The 18,670-nt window shown below is 32.1% G+C and overlaps 2 protein-coding genes across 2 annotated transcripts; one reads left to right on the forward strand and one right to left on the reverse strand.

Annotated features, from left to right (window-relative positions):
• Positions 1-427: 427 nt before the first annotated feature.
• On the forward strand, positions 428-3,696 carry LOC105165897 (transcription factor BC1). The gene is made up of 8 exons (XM_011085053.3): positions 428-919; positions 1,050-1,214; positions 1,307-1,372; positions 1,476-1,544; positions 2,007-2,099; positions 2,207-2,332; positions 2,469-2,597; positions 3,302-3,696. The coding sequence occupies exons 1-7, from the start codon at positions 572-574 to the stop codon at positions 2,562-2,564; spliced, it is 963 nt and encodes a 320-aa protein (XP_011083355.2). The 5' UTR covers positions 428-571; the 3' UTR covers positions 2,565-2,597; positions 3,302-3,696.
• Positions 3,697-11,668: 7,972 nt separating this feature from the next.
• On the reverse strand, positions 11,669-17,440 carry LOC105165903 (V-type proton ATPase subunit C). The gene is made up of 11 exons (XM_088885906.1): positions 17,140-17,440; positions 16,921-16,989; positions 16,680-16,807; positions 16,497-16,596; positions 15,633-15,700; positions 14,909-15,050; positions 14,542-14,658; positions 14,271-14,396; positions 12,768-12,851; positions 12,584-12,663; positions 11,669-12,089 (listed from the first exon to the last, which is right to left on the reverse strand). Exons 1-11 carry the CDS (start codon positions 17,257-17,259, stop codon positions 11,993-11,995), a joined length of 1,131 nt encoding a protein of 376 aa, XP_088742032.1. The 5' UTR covers positions 17,260-17,440; the 3' UTR covers positions 11,669-11,992.
• Positions 17,441-18,670: the final 1,230 nt, after the last annotated feature.

Here is an 18,670-nt window from a genome sequence, read left to right on the forward strand (position 1 = left end):
ATTTATGAGTTTAATTATTTTATACAACTTTGGACTGTTTATCAATCGGAAAATGTAACTTATTTCATATACCCAATAAATGCATATAATTATGAAATTTGACCTAATGTTATATTTTCAAAAAGTGACACGTGGAATATATATGAGCAATGCATGGTGTGTCTGTGCGTAGAGAGCTAGAAAAGGACAAATTTTTTACAAAGATTTTGCAACATATTTAACTTTAGAAATCATCCAATATTTTATTTATTATATATATATATATATATACAAACGTGAAATCCTGATCTAATATTTCACAATTTAAAGAGTTTCAAATACATGAAATATGAGTAGTAGTGCGTGTGATTAGACCAGTCAAATACATCTCTCTCTCTCTCTCTCTCTCTCTCTCTCTCTCTCTCTCTCTCCTCATGTTTATATAAACCTGTCCGACCTCGTCTCAGACACCCGGCCCATGATTATTTCTCGTCTTGTGCTGATTCAGACACAAATCATCATCATTAACCAAACCCCAATTCTCAAGAACCTCTCTTCCATCACTTTCCTCAACACCCCCCAATAGAAGAACATGGCAGCCTTTTCATCATCATATCAGCAGCAGCACCCTTTTCATCAGCTGCTTGACTCATCAGATTTGCTCAGCGCCATTGATTACAAGATGTCTGAGGATCCAAACTTTTCTCTGTATTTCTACCCAACTGATGATACCCTTCATTGTCTTGACCAGACCAGTACAAAAGTCAATAATGATCAGGGCACTTGTGTTTTCAGCGTAACAAACAAGAACAGCATGGATTCCTCGTCCGTCCTCACTCATAACTACTATGATCATCACCACCAACTCATCATCACTAAGAACCCCAAGAAGAGGAGGAATTCCAAACAGGGCTCTTCTGTAAATTCTGCTCAGTCTAAGGTAATCAGTTTGATGAATATTTCAATATAATTATATAACTGAAAACTTTAGGGTTTTTGTAATAATTGTTCGAGGGTCGTTTTAACATATGCATGATTGTGTTTGTTTGGTTTAATTTGTTTTGTTTAAGGATATGAGGGAAGTGATGACGAAGGGAAAAAAGCAGAAGAAAATGAAAGGCTGTGAAGAAAACAAGTACTGTAAAGAAGGGAAAAAAGAAGCTCCGGCAGCTGGTTACATTCATGTTAGGGCTAGGAGGGGCCAGGCCACAGACAGCCACAGCCTTGCTGAGAGGGTAATTAATTTTTCATATGTTTATTAGAATTAAATTATAATTTTTAATTATTCTTAACTTTAATTTCATGTGTGTGTGTGTGTATTAATTAGGTGAGAAGGGAGAGAATAAGTGAAAGGATGAAGCTCCTTCAAGCTCTTGTCCCTGGTTGTGACAAGGTGAAAATTTTAAGTTGAAGAATTTTTTGTCTGTTTTTGTTTTTTTAATAATTGTAGTTGTGGGTAGAAGTGGACAGCTTCATGTGGGTTGAGTGATGTACAGGTGACTGGGAAGGCCCTCATGTTGGACGAAATAATCAACTATGTCCAATCACTACAAAATCAAGTGGAGGTGATTATTATAATCCATTTCTATATATAGCTTGCGCATTAATTAATTAACTTCTCTTTTTAATTTCTACTTAATATATATAATTAGAATTAAATAATTCTAAACGAAGAAGCCAATTCTTCATTTCATAAATTACTCAACGTACGTTCTTTCATGAGGCGTGTTGAATTACAGTATGAACAACAACGTGATTAGAGAAAACTAGAAAATTTCTCGACCAACCCTCTCGTTGTAACACTGGGAGGGTGAAGTCAATTCCTTATTGATTATGACACGACCTATGATGTTAGAGTGAGTCGGAAGGTTTCATGACCAACCCTCTTCGCCTTGTCATACGAATAAGACGTGGAAGAAGAAATCGACTTCTCACTCCAACCAATCCAATATTGTTATTTATTTATTGTACATTTTCTATAGAGATTAATTAGCTCACTCATCCATATTTTCTATCAATGTTTGCAGTTTCTCTCAATGAAGCTTGCTTCTGTTAATCCCATATCCTATGACTTTGGGATGGACTTGGAATCACTCATGGTTAGGCCACCACCTGATCAGGTCCAAAATTATATTTCTATAATTAAATTTTATAGCATTAATTTATAATAATGTCTATTTCTTTAATTAATATTATGTATTGATGTATATATAATAAATGCATGCAGAATTTAAGTAGCTTGCCATCACCATTAATGCAAAGCTGCAGCCCTGCAACAGCCAATCCCTATGATCCTCTCCTGGACAATTGTCTTCTGTTTCAACAATCCCAAATCTCAAATGCTCTTCCCCAGGTACAAATTTTTTAAATTATTTAACTTTCCAATCTGTAGACATTAATTAAAAATAAAATAAAATATATTGCATAGAATTAATATTAAATTAATTATGTGTTGTAATAACACGGACAAAATTATATTTCATTTTCAGGGTAATAGACAGGTGTTGTGGGGAGTGGATGACCAAAGACAAAAAATTATAAATCAGTCAGAAATCAGCAGCAGCAGCCTGTTCTCATTCCATTGATAAAAGTCTACCATCTTGCCCTACATGCATCTGGTTAGTACACCTCATTCACTGTCTGCCCATATACAATGCTGCCCAATTAATTCTACTTAATTAATTATGAAGCAAATATATTTAATTTAATTTAAATCAAGGTTGGTCCTAATTAATTTCTTAAGCCCTATACAGTAGGAAAAATTTCTAATTTGATTTGAGCTCTGCCCAAATTAAAATATCATGATCAGTAAAATAAACTTGTCATTTAATTGATTATTATTATACAAATATAAAGAAAATTATCAATGACCTGGCCAAACCTCGCATGCCAACAATTTCTCAATATATAATATTATTCGAACGAGTATCTTTTTCAGAATTGTTTCTCATAAAAGAAGTACACTTATCACTAATCATTACTTGTCGTATGATTGATTGCTCTATGAACTTAAGAACGAGACAGGAAATTTAATTAGAAAAGGAAACAAATATATATATATATATATATATATTCAAGGATGACAGAAATAATTAATTTGCATGTCCTACAAAAACAAAAAATAAAAATACACATGATATTTATGCTTATTTATTAAGATGAAGATGTAGGGCAACTGTCCTACCTGCCCTACCTGCCCCAGAATCATACTAATAATTGCATACTGCAGACTCTTTCCATTTCTCATCATTCACAAACTTTACTGATTTTTAGCTATTAATTTTACCTTGACATATATATAATCTATGTTTTTTCTTTTCAGATGTTTAGGAAATTGATGAAGCAAAAAGGGTAGTAATTGTTTCCGATGATTGAGGTTGCTCAAAAATTCTAAGTCCTAAACATTAATTATTGCTGCCCGACCAAATAAGTGCTGAAGATCTTGTTGCAGACACTTAGGTACTTAGGTGCTGAAGATCTTGTTTCTCGATCGGCTTAGGTACTAGTTAGCTAGTCAGAAATGTATTATTGCGTCAAAAAAAAGAAAAAAAAAAACTCATGGGATGTATGTATATTTACTGATTATTAGTGCATTTTCTTTCATTTTAATTTGAGATTTTGATTTTTTTTTTTTTTACTGAGGGTCTGTTATTACAGTTAATTTTACAGTTATGGGTTTCTTTCCATGTCTAGTAATTTGCGGAGTTATGTCTTTGATTTGATGCTTTGATTCTGACTTGACTACTCGTACATACCTAGTCTTTTGTGGGGTACCATATTTATATATGGGGATATGTACTCTTACATATACGTATATATGTGCATGCATGTGCTCATGTATATAAGATGTATTTGATATGACATGTAATGCGATTGATGCATCATTGTACAATGTATTATTAATTAGTTTCAGCATTGTGAGTGTCACAAATTTGTCTTTTAAAAATATTTCGTTAGGTAAAAGTGGCTTTAAAATTTATAAACTACTCAAACTCTTAATTTGAAATTAATATCTGGTGCGTGTCAACATCAATATGTATGTAGATCAATTCTTTTCTAAATTGAGTTTGGTCAGCCCTGAATTAATTATATGACAAGTGTAATACACTTGTCGCGTGATTCATGCACAATTCAAAAAAAATAATTTGGGTATTAATTAAAACTTGCTTCGAGTTTGTGGCGACATTAAATGAAACTCATGTTAAAGAAATATGAATAATTACCGTGGTTAAAGGTGAAAATTTTTAACAAACACTAATCATACAATTGAAAGTGAAAAATTATTGCAAATATTAATTAATGATGAACGCGTAACGGTTATTAATTATTATTTCTGTAAAAGATGTCAATTAAATATTATTAGTCATATATAGATAAAGACGTTGGAAAATATTTTAGCTATAGCTAAAATTATGATAAATATTGACCAACATTGTCTAATATTTAAATTTTTGCATAAATTTTATTTGATGGTGGTAGAAAGTATTGATTTATCATGATTTTTAAACCGCTATTATTTATAATGTAATGAATAATCATTTTTTTTGCCATATAAAATGCATGCAACAACATTAACATAAATATCTGAGGTTTTTTACAATTATTTATGAAGACATTTTTTATAGAATAAAGTCATTTTATTAAATTAGTTACTTTACAATTAATTAATTTTTTAAGTTAGGGTTAATGATAAGAAGATCCAAAACCAAACAAACCCTTAATTATATTTAATTAATTTGGACAAAAATATATCATTAATTAAGTGTCATGATCAAGAAAGGGATTAGGTGCTTTAATATTAAATTAATTACCTTCATCCAATTAAATTCAATTAAATTAACCTCTCAATAATGATAGGTTTAATTTGGCATCGATCCTGACATTTTTCTTCATCATGCTTGAGAGAGAAAATGATAAACCTCTGAAGAGGGTGACCCACAAATTTAAATTAATTCGTGTTAGGAAAAATTGAATTTTAAATAATTCATGATGTAGTGTTGTCAACTTATAATAAAGAATATATATATATTCTAGTGTCGCGGTGTTCCCCGATTGATAGGTCCCATTTTTCTTAGTAGTCTAATTTAATATACGCACACATACAAATTTGTATATATGGCATTGCATTAATGGTATAATTTATATAAGTACTTCGTTTTTTCCACGAAATTAGAAATTATGCTTGGTAGAAAACGTTCAAAAAACCTGTAAAATAATTTAATGGTGACCACATTAGTGCATAAAAGTATTTTTAAAAAATTCTTCATAATTAAAAATTAGATAAAAATCTAATGGATGTTAACGAAATGAGCTCGTTGTTAAGCGGATATTAAAACCAGAAAGGTATTTGTAATTTTTCAAAATGGAGTATTTATAATTATATCAAATTTTGAAAATTCTAACTGAAATTGAGGTCCTTTTATGTTCTTATATATATATATATATGAATTAATTAATTACACCGAATTATGTAACGAATATTATAATATTTCTTTTGCTAATTCAATATTGCTACCTGCACATGGGGTATATACATATGACATTAATTACCATCCCTAACTAATAAAAGGACAGAACCTTGTGAGATTTGGAGTATCAATTTTTGTTGGGGTTGAGACATGAATGTTTGTTGTGCTCCAATTCGTCAAATTCCATTACATTATTATTTATTTTCTAATGCCTACTCATTATCCAAATCTTATCATATAATAGTGATTTTGCTCCAATGATTTTGGTCACCCTGTCGGCAATATTTGGATCTTTTTCTCTTGCTTAAATGTCTACTGTTGTACAAATTAAGACTTTTTTATTTAAATAATATAAAATTGATATCCCATAATTAAAAGATAGATTGGTGGATACGAGAATTTATTGTCAACTTTGGTGTAATATTTTTTACATCTTATATAGCATTTAATACACACACGCTATGTATATAAATTATTTATTTGAGAAAATATTTTGTACATATGTGTATATATATCTTAAGTATGATTACGTTTAATTTGTAACAGAAAATTTAATTCGTATTTTCGAAGCTATTTCTATAAGTGGTAGACGTAATTTTGTGGGTTTTCGAGTCGGGGTAATTTGGTACTGCATCTTCCCATGCCATGGCGCTCTCCTTTAATTTGGATAATAATTACTATTCAATCTAAATATTCAATTTTCAATAATCGCATAAAAAAACCATTTTTTTTCCCAATTTCTTGTTTATGAAAAAAGGAAAGGAAACGAAAAAGAGATGTTTCTCTAACCTTCATTTGTATGATCAAACACTATGAAGTATATATAAAGTGCTCTCATCTTTTCTAACTTTTTGTTTCCGGAGCACAATATATATATAGCATTTAACCCCTGTGATATGTAAACTAAGTAAATACCTCCTTATGAAAAAAATATTAGCAAATTATCCCCTTATTTATAGTTTAGATAGGGGAATAATTTATTTATTTTTTTTCAAAATATAGGGGATAATTTATTATCAAATTAAAGGGGGTAAATTGCATTTTTTCATATATATATAGAGAGAGAGCCAAAGATGCCACACATATAGCATGTAAGAAAATCAAAAGGGATATATATATATATATATATGTATGGGGTAGTTTCATTTGCATCCACATCTTAATTTGGTACCTTTTATCGTATTGCTGACGTGGCTGAAAACCCAAGTCTTGACTATGTGGCCTCCTAGGATTCGCTCACGATTGCCATGTCCCATGTAGGCCCACCTACGACAAAAGTGTGTCTAATTTGAGTAGAGGTGGAGGTTCTTCAACTTGTCCTTCACACATTTTAGGCCAGGGGGCTGGGGGCCTTTTCATTTTCGATTTTGAGTTTTGGAAATAGTAATTAAAATAAAAAAAATATATTTACTTCTATGTATTTATATTAAATATATATTATTTTGACACCACAATTTAGTATAAACTATAATTTAATTAATTAATCCAAATATTTTTTTTATATGAAATGTCATATAAAGTGTTGATACAAATGTCATACAAATCAAGTATATAAAGTGTTCTGTGAAATATCAAAAGTACCGCAGTAATAAGATATAATATTAGCGATACATATACATATTAAGTGACAATTTAAAGTTGTTATTGTAAATTTTGGCTCTCATAGGACATAAGCGTGTCTTTTTAACTTAGCCACGAAGAAAATAGAAATTTAAATATATAAATAATGTGAATATATATTATGTACAAGAATATTGTATATTTCAAATAAATGATATAAATTTCATAAATATCTATGTGCATGTATATATATGTATGTATATTATCGAAGAAAACCAATTGAATCAGTGGGGCTAGAGGGGTTCAATTCATTCTCATCACTTTTAGGATGATTATGATGATAGAGAGTGAATGTATGAGCAGTGTTGATGATATGGATGGGACATGGGCATGCATGTACAGTCCTCATCCATCACTTTTTACGTACTCTCCATTGGTCAACGTGGATGCATCCATCACCACCCTCCATCATCTTCCTTTCCTTAATCCCATGTACAATCTTTTCTGGAACAACAAACATTTGTACAGGTAATGATATTGGACACTTAATCAAGCTGCTTTATTACATATGTATGTATGTATGTTGCTTGATCTTACCAAAACTGACAAATCAAAGGATAAGATTGATGCTGGTTTTTCTAGATGTATGGCGATGATGGTGGATGGGAAAGATGGTTGATCAACATGTTTGTTTCCCTACTTTTGTTGGAGAGATAGGTTACAAGTACATGTGATGATTTGTGTGTCAAATGCTAGTTAGTTAATTTATCGATTAAATGGTCTATCACTTCTTATGGGGGATTTATCCATAAATAATTCTGAAAAGATAGATTCCACATTGCGAATTATTACAGAAAATGAGAATATCAGCGACAAAAAGTTAAATAGTGATATTAAAATTATCATTACTCATACATGTGTAGTGTGTGCGCCAAGTTATTCAATTTAAACAGTAATTAGATTCAGGCTTCTTTATAAGTCAGGGCCCACCACATCAAGTAAATATCTATTTTTATTTTTTATTTTGGATTCAGCTGCTTATTAATGTAGTACAGAAAAGTAAACGACGTCTTAATATATATTTTCATTGGGAACTTCAAAATTATTATTTAGTAATTTGTTATTATTATTAATATTATTTTTTGTTGCACATTTTGATTAGGGTTGGATGCTACCTGAGTCTAATCTAATTCAGGCAGTGTAAATCCTCAAAATCCAAATAATTTAAGTATCGAAGTGTTTTAAATGGAAGCTAATTCGAAAAACCTACTGTAAAAATTTTTGGACTATTTCTTCTTCTTTTTTTTAATTAAAGTATCCAACACATCGATTAAAAAATTACATTCCACATCCATCTCGATCCGAATCGATCACCAGGGACATACATGATAAGAAAAAACATTAAAATTTCTGAAAATAAGATCTTGAAGGTTATAAAAGAGGAGGAAATTAATGTTTTTCAACAAGAGATGACTTCTCCATGGAGAACTATTTGAATATTTTTAGAGTAAATTACAAGGGGTTTTCTGGCTATGATTATAAATACTCCTTTATTATTTAAATATTTATAAATACGTCCACCAAAATTACAAATATTCTATCAGATACTTTCTTGTGACAGTTCATTGTAAAGGGAGTATTTGTTAGGATATTTATAATTTTAAGAAGGTAGTTATAATTTTTTAAATTATGAAAAAATATTTATAATTATAAAAAATCTGAGGAGAATTGGTTTTAGTTTACTTTATTTTTTAATTATTTTTTTTGTTGCGTGGATGGAAGAAGAAATTTTGGCTTCTCCTTTCTCGAGTCTTTTTCTTGTATTAACTTCGTCGTCTCTCTTAACATTCGTCCTGCACTATCCATATGCTCAAACAAAGTGACCAAACACATCAGTTATTACCACTGATGTTGTCATAGTTACTACCTCAATTTTGGAGGATAAAATGGTCAATTCTTCTTAATTCAGTTCTACAATGCAAGCGGAGTCATCGTTAGGACAGTTGAAGGATACCCTCCGTCAAAATACCATTGGTGGTAAAATCAGTGTCGAGATTAATTAAGAGAGTAAAAGTCCTTAAAAAAATTTAGTGAAATGATTAAGAGCATTTTGGCCATAAAATTACGCCACAAACCATTAGATCACCACGAGCCATTAAAAGAATTTTGACTTTTTATTATGATAAGTACAAAATTATAGCTAGCAAATACTAATTAATCACGATTGTGCAACGATTATTTCGTTTCTGCGAATGAGGTAGAAATATTAGGTACAACTAAAAATCATAGTAGATATTTTGGTCATAGGTAAAACCACGAACAAATATTTTTTAATCGTAGTCGAAACCTAAGTTTTCACATAAGTTTCGTTTGACCGTAATAGATATTAATAATTTTACATAATTTTCAAATTATATTGTAGGTAATAATTTTTTTATTTTTTGGTGAGGCCTCCATCTAATTATTACTAAATGCAAATAGGATTAATCCCCATCAACAAGATTTTCTAATTTAATTTGGCCATCGAATTTCTACAAAAACTTTACACCCTTCACTTTTTCTAACTAAAAAAAAAGGTGCTCAAGATTAGAAAAATTGTCCCTAAATTAAGATCTTATTTGTGCATTAAAGAACTGTACCCAAGGTTGATATATTAATAGTAGTCTAGGATTATTTAATTTTTCGAGTAACTAATATTAATATGAATTCTTCATAATCTAGATATTATTATTGATTATAAGCTCTTGATTTTAATATTATAAATTATCCTATTTCTCATTTATTGTTAATTATTCTTTGTAATAGTTGACTAAATTACTGTACTAATAAAAATAATAGAATTGACTTACCAATTAAAAATAGTTAAAAATTGTTCCATGCATTATAAATTGCCACAGTTTAAAAAATCATAATAATTAATCAATACCATCTACCACGCATGGTTAAATAAAATTGATATGAAAACTTAAATTTTGACCATGACAGATCAACATCCGTCATGATTTTCACTGTAGCGAAAATGTTTGCCATAATTTTTAGCTATAACTAATGTTTTAGCCTCTTTTTTCAGAAATAGACTAATAGCCATTTGTGTAATTATAATTCATTAGCATTCGTTATCATATTTTATATTTATTTATAACAATTAACCATAACGAAAAACTATATTTGTTGGGGTGGACTGATCACACGAAGGAGCTATGTTTGTGAAAGAAATTTGAGTATATATATATATAGTGAAAATTCCTAAAAACGGGACAAGTAGTGGGGTTCATGTGTAGAGACAAACCATGTATTAATTCACTGGGATCTTCATAGATACATATTTTTCCTTGTACACACACATATATGTATATGTATTTTTTTTTTAGGAAAGAGAAGATTATATATATATACTTATGTATGTATATGTATTTATTAGGGTTGTAGGCGATATATAAGGATGGGCAATTATCACACTCAATATGATCAACCCATAAGGTGGGGTGGTTCATGCGGGTCCGGCAGGGGTCTTGCAGCCTAGCTAGGGTGGCGGCCGAGGCCCCAGGGCGGTCCATGTGGTGGAGGTGGTGGAGGCATGGTGCATTTGTGGAATTGAATTGGGTTGTCTGCTTGGTTTTTTGTTGTAGGAAGAGCAGAAAATGAGAGGGAGAAGGTGATGATGACATTGTTGATATAATAAGGTTAGCAGTGTCCTCATTTGATGTATCTTATAAGGCATATATGTATATATATATATGGGGTGGGGTGTCCTAATCTTGACTAGCCTTTTCATCCCCACTTGCTTCTTTGCCTTCTTTATTTTTTATTAATTTAATTTAATTTATTTGTTGGGACATTAAATAATGCTCCCTTGTGCTATATTATTAAAATAATATATATATATATATATATATATATAATCAACGACATAGGCTTTAATTTATATATGTATATTAGGGGTAATTAATTGTCTTATATGTAGTCTTCTTAGGAAACCCTTAACTTTTGTGGAAACAAAATTTGTTCTAAACTCCATGCAAGCTTAGAATATTGTAAATGTTTTTTATTCATCAATACTGCAATATTCATATCCAACAACCATCTCTTTATTTATCAATTTCCCAGTGTATTTATTTATTTCCTTTTTCTTTTTTTTTTTTTGAAGGGGAGGGGGGGTGGTGGCCCTGTCTTGTTGGTAGCAGAGTAGAAGGTATATGGGGTGGTAGGTCAAGTTGCGTTACTGAGATGCCCATAACGAAGGGTAGGCTCCCTCATCATCAATCAGACAAAAAAAACAAATGTTTTAACCTTTGCTCAAATGTCTCAACTGAAATTACAAAAACAAAGTAATAATATTAAAGAGTAAATTCTAGATTGTGGATTATGTAGTATATATGTTGTCGATGAGACATTGACTCAATAGGCTTACTCGGACCAAATTCTATGTCTTTAAATATTCAGAACATGTGCACTGTTTTTGAAAAATAAAAGCACTTTGTTGTCTTCCAACTATTCCACAATGAGTGATGCAAATTTCTCTGTCCTCTTATCCAATTTGCCAACTTGTTCAAAACCTGCAGATTTCAACTTTCCTTCAAAATAACAAAAATGATCTCAAGCACAGTGCAAAGAGTTCAAATATCTCAGTTTCACATCAGAACATTATGGCTATGACATCATAAGAGAGAAATATTGAAGAATATGGCTTATTAATAATATCTCGTCAATAATACAATCAATCCCGTGTGTCCAATAGAACTTGACAATGAAGGTATTAGAGGAAGAAGTAATCATCTGCTACAAACTTCAGATTCTTGTGCAAACAGAACATGACTTTGGAGAAAAATTGCTGCGAATGTTTTACAGGAAAAGTATACTTCTTGAAGAAGAAACGAATAGGATAATTTACTCTATTGTACAAGTGTAGAATCCGTCCTTATTTCTTTTAACGCCATGAGAGTATCACATTAGGCAAATGGACAGCAACAATGCGGTGACCCATCTTAGATAAGATTAATGGTGAAGCAGACGTAAGGATGTGCGTCGGCATCACCTGCAAACCCGCCCATTCCTCCTTCGTCGTCTGTTTTCCAGTATGTGCTGCAGTTCAAGAAGAGGTCAATTAATACGCCAATGAAAAGTTTTGTCTAGTCAAATATTTGAAACAGATCAAAATCCACAAGATCCTGGGACCATCAAACATGTGCTCTCCTCAGAGGAACATGTTTGAGGCGGTTAAACAAACAACAGCATATGTGCTTCAGGCGGGGGGACCTGTGAGAAACTACCCATGAAACTACCCAAATGATTTGACGGTAAATGCTATGAGTTCACATGCAGGCAATTTGCATTGTCTCTTCCTTTAGAACTTTTTGATAAAACAGAATTTCAGTACCTCTGTCGAACATAAAGATACCAACAGTGGACAAACTAACAAGGTAACATTTTATGTCAGAAACATTCTCTAGAGCACATTACATGATCCGGTTAAGTATAGTAGGGGACTTAGTCCCACAAAGTCACGGGTCAGAGAACTTTGTTAAGAAAGGATATAAGAGACTTAACGGGGTTGAGTGGAAAAGCTCAAGTTGTACCTGTGTGAACTGTCAGACAGTCCCTCAAGGATGGAGCGAACCTTCTTTTCGCTTTTCACAGATGGTGATAATACAACAGACTGAAATAGAAAATTTATACAATAACTCCAGAAAGCTATTTAAGTCTTTACAGCATCACACAAAGAAAAAGCAAAGGAAGTTATAGATAGACAGCTTAATTTACCAGAAATGATGGAGGCAGACCATATCGCAGAATGCTTTCGCTAAAGACGCGTACAGCACAGAAATGCATCCAGGAACTAAAAACCTGTGGAACAAAAGAAGGCCAACTCTTAAAAGAATCCCAATAACCTGCCAAGGTCTGCGATAAATAATGGTATTCAATGTTTCTTTTTCTTTCTCCTTTTTTTGTTTTTGTGTGAGATTGTGTCTATGTTTTGAAGAAGATGCATCAACAAAATCACTTTCAGCAGGGTGGTAGTGACTCAAGCAAACTCAAAGGAGCATAAGTTCAAAATTTTTGTGGCGTACAATAGCATGACAAGAAAAGTTTTAGTGGTTGTGGTTTGCTTTCCTTTGATTATAAGTAGGCACGACCTCGAGAAATTATGCAGAGCTAGAAATAGCTTCTCAATCCCAGAAGCACCTCACAAACTTGTTATGCACACATTTGTAAATCTTATTGTCATATTACAAAAATTATATTCGGCAATGAATTAAATCTTGACAAAAAGGAAAGAAAGCATGCCTGCATGTCTTCTACTAATCCATAACTTCTAAAAGGAAGAGGAAATCCCCTCCTGTTTTAATTAATGATAAACAATTGAAAAATTGTTTTGCACAGAAATGAAATTACTTGGCCGTTTAATATTTGCATAGATATGATTTCTACGAAGATTTCTGTAATAATTAGATGCAGCTATTATTTTCAATTTATGATTCTTGTAGTTAGTGAAGTTAAAAGAGTGGCTGAGAACAATACTATTGGCACTCTAGGGATAAAGTTGGAATGTCTAAAGTTCACAATAAGTTCTATAATATCATATGGTATATTTCTCAACCAACTGATTTTATTTGAAGATATCAAAGAACAGATGATTCATGTCGTATCAATGCATTTATGCAGCAGCCGTTGATTACCACAAAGCAACTGCCTGCACAATGGAAGAAATAGAATACATATCTTTTTTCTTCAAACAAAACCAACCTCAATAGATGAAATCATGATAGAACCAACAAATTGACAAAATGCATTTACAGAGTAAGTTAAATAAATTACATTTACAGAATAAGTTAAATAAATTATATTTACAGAATAAGTTACACAAAATGACTACCCAGAAAACAATCTCTAAGCGTAAGAGGGATGTTTATTTCAAGTTTCATGTATTGTTATAGGATAGAATCAGACCCAAATTTGCCTGTGAGTGTAAGTAAAGTAACGAGTACCAAACAAAACAAGAAGGTTTTCACTTTAACAATTCAGCAGTAGCAGAAGATCAGAGGAGTATTGGGTAACAGCGAAAGAAAAACTGTTTTCCAAGTATGCGACTGGAATATTTCAAAAGACTTTGTGACTACTTCCTCTCTGGCAATGCTCCTTCTATGTAACTAACTTATGCATTTTAACACCCCTGGAGTCAGCAATCTAGTTTATCAACATAAAACTACGTAAACAAATAAGAGTACGCTAAATTCAGTAATTAATATTTAGGAAAAAAGATACCTCTCCATAACTGGTGTAGCACCATTGCAACAAAGAACTTCTCAATGTTTCCTGGTCTTGGATCAGTTTTTCGAGCTCCTGCTTGCGACTTTCTTGTGTTTCTGGATTATATTCAAAATCACGAACCTAAATCACACAATAAATGGACCTATTATTAGCAGGGACTTCTCCAGAACTGACAACATCAATCATACATTTTAAACCATTCTAAATTTAGTGTGGGAACCCTGGAGATGAAACAGACAGCAGGGAAAAAGGATACATAACTTACTTGGAAATTCTTTTCGCGTGCCTTAGTTCTAAAATTGTCAGCATCGCGACTGAATAATGTTACAGTATATAGAGCATATTCATTGTCCTCATGGAGCTTCTTGGAGGATCTGGGGACCTAAAACAATTAGTTCAATCAAAAGGTGGAATTTACTAATGCAAAACATACTAAAGAAAATAATCTTGTAATTTAAAGGCCATCAAGCTAGCACCATGTCAATATTCATGATTAGTATGGGAAGTTTTGGTTATTTTACCAACAGAATGTGTTCATGAGGCAAAAAATGGTGAAATGATACGGGTATCTCCATAGTGCAATTCTGAAAGCATAATACGGTTGCTTCATTACTATTAAATGGAGTACTTACGACGTAAGTTGTCAGTGTCTCATAGCTTGATAACCAATCCTTCTGAGAATACTTTGAAACAATTGCCACGAGGGTTGTTAAATGTTCCGAACTAATGATGTCTTCTGGTTTTACCAAATTGGAAAGGTCGCGAACAGCTAAGCTGCAATGAGAAATTATTTGGATCAGCCAGAAGTTCAAGCGGATGAGTTACAATGGAGTTTCTATTAAACTGAAAAAGGTAATCTTTATGCTGCTGCAACAGTTTCCAACTCCCAACAACCATCCATCGAGGGCTCAAGTTCAATCATGCATTGAAAAAGAAAATGACCTCCGTTTATTCCAGAATAACAGCAGTTCCGTAACATGAATGTTTAGGACTTCAGACACAAGAACTTAAAGCATTAGCATCCATGATGCTTTGAGGTTCTTTTTCCTGCATTTACTTTATTACCAAACAGTCAAACCATGTCGAATATCTGCTTGGTCTTCCATATTCAAGGAGAATTAGGAGCCACTTCTCTAGAGACTTTTAGAATTAGAGAACCGAACTTTTGAACCTACAACTAGGCATTAGATGCATGGTAAAAGTTCAGATATATCTTGCAAACAAAACAGCAAACCATTAATACACATGAATTACAGTTAATGAATGAATAACAGCTAGCATACATGCTGCATTCATATATTGCCTGTAGTCCTTACAACAATTGCAAGTTTCAGTAAGTTCGGATGAATCACATACCTTCCAGCCTGTTTCCGATTTATAGCATTAAGTTGGCTGCGCACGTTATTATACTCAGCGACACGAACCTGTGAGATAAAATCCACCCAGATGTAACATGCTTAGACTTCAATAGAGTAGACTTTCACTAGCAACCCTTGTGTCTAGAAGTACGCTGAATTTATAAGAAAGGAAATACAGGGGAAAAGGTCAAACCAGAGGTGATAATCATATTGGATTAGAGATCCTGTTATCAGCTACCAAAGTTACTTTGAGAAAGTCAGTACTTCCTAAGCATGAAAAGGATAAGTGGTTTATTCTTAGAGTTACTTAAAAACTGGTTTGTCAATTTCTTGTAGACCCCTAAGTTTGGAATTTCCTGGGTTATAATTTAGTTGAGAGAGAGAGAAAGAGCAAATTTGATGTACTGAACAACTTAATCTCCTAATTATTAGGGTTTGCATTCCATCATTCAGTCACGATAAAATAGTAGCAATCTAGTCATAGAACATAGGAAAGACTTGTAGTAGCAATCTATTCATGGAACATAGGAAAGACGTCTAATCTTTGAAGTTACTAACATGAATGCCACAGTAGGTTAGCCTGAAGCTTGCAATTGCTTGTGTTGTTTTAGCTGAGGAAACAACAAATTCGATTTATGTATCATTAATCTGGTAAATGCTAGATTTATTATCCCATCTCCCAGACACAATTTAGCCACAGAGACTATAAATCTAGTTAACATATCTAAATAAACCCAACTTCAATTGCATTGTGCTGCATTTCCACAAAATTAACATAAAAACTAGGACTTTCAGATGCACAATGCTAAAGTCTATATCAAACCAATGTGATTGGATATCAACTTCATACGACCAACCGTACCTTGAGATCATCCTCAATTTTCGCGATCTGTACATGAATTCCATCCACAATCTCCCTAAGTGGTGACATTGTCGGATACTTCGCATCATCCCACACAAACCTACATAAATCATAAACTATTTTCATATCCAATTCCTCACACATCTGAAATCTAGCAAAAACATTACAAGAATAAACAATTACCTCGTGAGGTAAGAGTCAACAGGAACCCCATCAACAGTAAGAGAGCTGCTAACAACTCCAGAGACCCTCTCCAATTCCTCAATCTGTCGTCGGATTTTGTGGGACACTCCTTCAATAAAGCTGTTCGCCTGCAACAGGAACAAAAAAATAAATTAGAAATAAAACACCGATCGTTAAACCCTCCCTCTCCAAACCCCTAAACAATGTAAATAAAATTTGTTGAAATTTTTCAAAAACACACCTTCAGTAGATCATCGCTTAGAGCCAACAGCGAATCCAGAGTCCCTACACGCAGATTTGGAATGTTGAACTGCAAAATCCAATAGAACCCATATCCATCATCCAACAAATAACAATTCTCATCGAATTAACTAGGAAGAAACAAGATTTTACAAACGCAGATCTGCAATCTACAAGAAAACTTAAATAAATATGGAGAATTGCATGTAAATCAAATTACTCTATAAAGAGGGGTATCAAACGCTTGTTTGGAGATAGATTCTTGGAGGCGACTCCATAAAGTGGAAGCGGAGGAGCCTTGCCCGACGGGGAGAGACGCCACCCAGTACCGAGTCGTCATTATAGCCAATTCCTGATTGATTCAATCAAATAATTCTGCAGAGCAAGGGTGAATATTTGCGGGAAAATGTTTCAAAAGGACGAGAGTTTGGAGAAGGTTGGACTAATTGCGTCCGCTGCTGATCCGAAGAGTAGATATGATGTGCTCCACTTCTATCAACTCAGATGATTTGTATGTTGTTATTATTATATGAACATATGCTTTGTAAGTGTTTATTTATTCATTAATATTAATTTTCACTTTTTAAGATTATTGCAATTTAATCCTTGTTCTTCCTGTTATACTGATTTTGTCCATGTAACTCTTTTTTTGTAAAAATGAGGGCCAAATTGGGTTGTTTAATGTTGTGATTAGATTAAATCTCAAGATGGTTCTTGTAATTAGAATATTTAGGCATTGATGTTGCCTAAATTTGACTTGTTTAGTGGACGAGCTTCTCCATTTAAGGTGGTTAATCCTATTCTTGTAACAAAATATGCTCATCAAATAAATTGATATGGGATGCTGAATATTGGTATGAATTTTGAATTACAAATAAATATATCAACTAGCACAAATATATTCAACTTCTTTTCAGTTAAAATGAAATTTTGTCCATCAAAATAAAACAACTACTATCTTGTTCAATGTCTATACTGCAGTGCCTCCAAACTTTTCAAAGGCTTTCAGCGGCTCGCCTCAATATAGGTGCCACTACTTTGAGGTGTATTATCTCTTGTATTTCTATTTGATTCAGACTATACAACATGGACACAAATCACATAATTACCTATAATTAAGGGTAAAATGTTGACACAAAAGGATGTGAATTAACGCGATTGGGGCGTAGAGAAAGTTTTTTATTCATAAAAACAAAATATTTTTACATATATAATATGTAAAGTTTTTATTTTTGTCTTTTATAAATTAATAAATTCATTTTGTAAGAAAAAAATTTAATTTATTACGAAAAAGTAAAAAAACAAATTATGTAAAATTCACATAATAATTTCCAGATTAAACACAGAAGAGCCTTTTTTTTTTTTTTAACTAGTATAAATATAAATTCTGAAAATTCTACTTAAATTGTAAGAACTTTCCATATAATTGTATGATATCAAGAACATTGTAAAATGTTAGTTTTTGGGACCTTATACCTTATTATATAAATAGTTAATTAATTCTATCAAAAAGGGCATAATTGATGATCAAATCATTTGTTTAATACTTAGAAATAAGACAGATACATTAAGACCTGGCTGCCAAATTATATGCTGCTTCTTTCAATGAAATGAGCTTTTATTTGGGCAAAATATCAAATTGGGCCCACAAATAGACTAAACTGCAATTATGTGATAGTCATTCAAATTTTCATAGAATTTTCCAAAGCATATTTAAGTCGAAGCAATACTCTGGTATGGAACAAGAAGAC

The sequence above is a fragment of the Sesamum indicum genome, linkage group LG1 (assembly GCF_026168435.1).
Source record: "Sesamum indicum cultivar Baizhima isolate 11 linkage group LG1, ASM2616843v1, whole genome shotgun sequence".
Classification (NCBI taxonomy): domain Eukaryota; kingdom Viridiplantae; phylum Streptophyta; class Magnoliopsida; order Lamiales; family Pedaliaceae; genus Sesamum; species Sesamum indicum.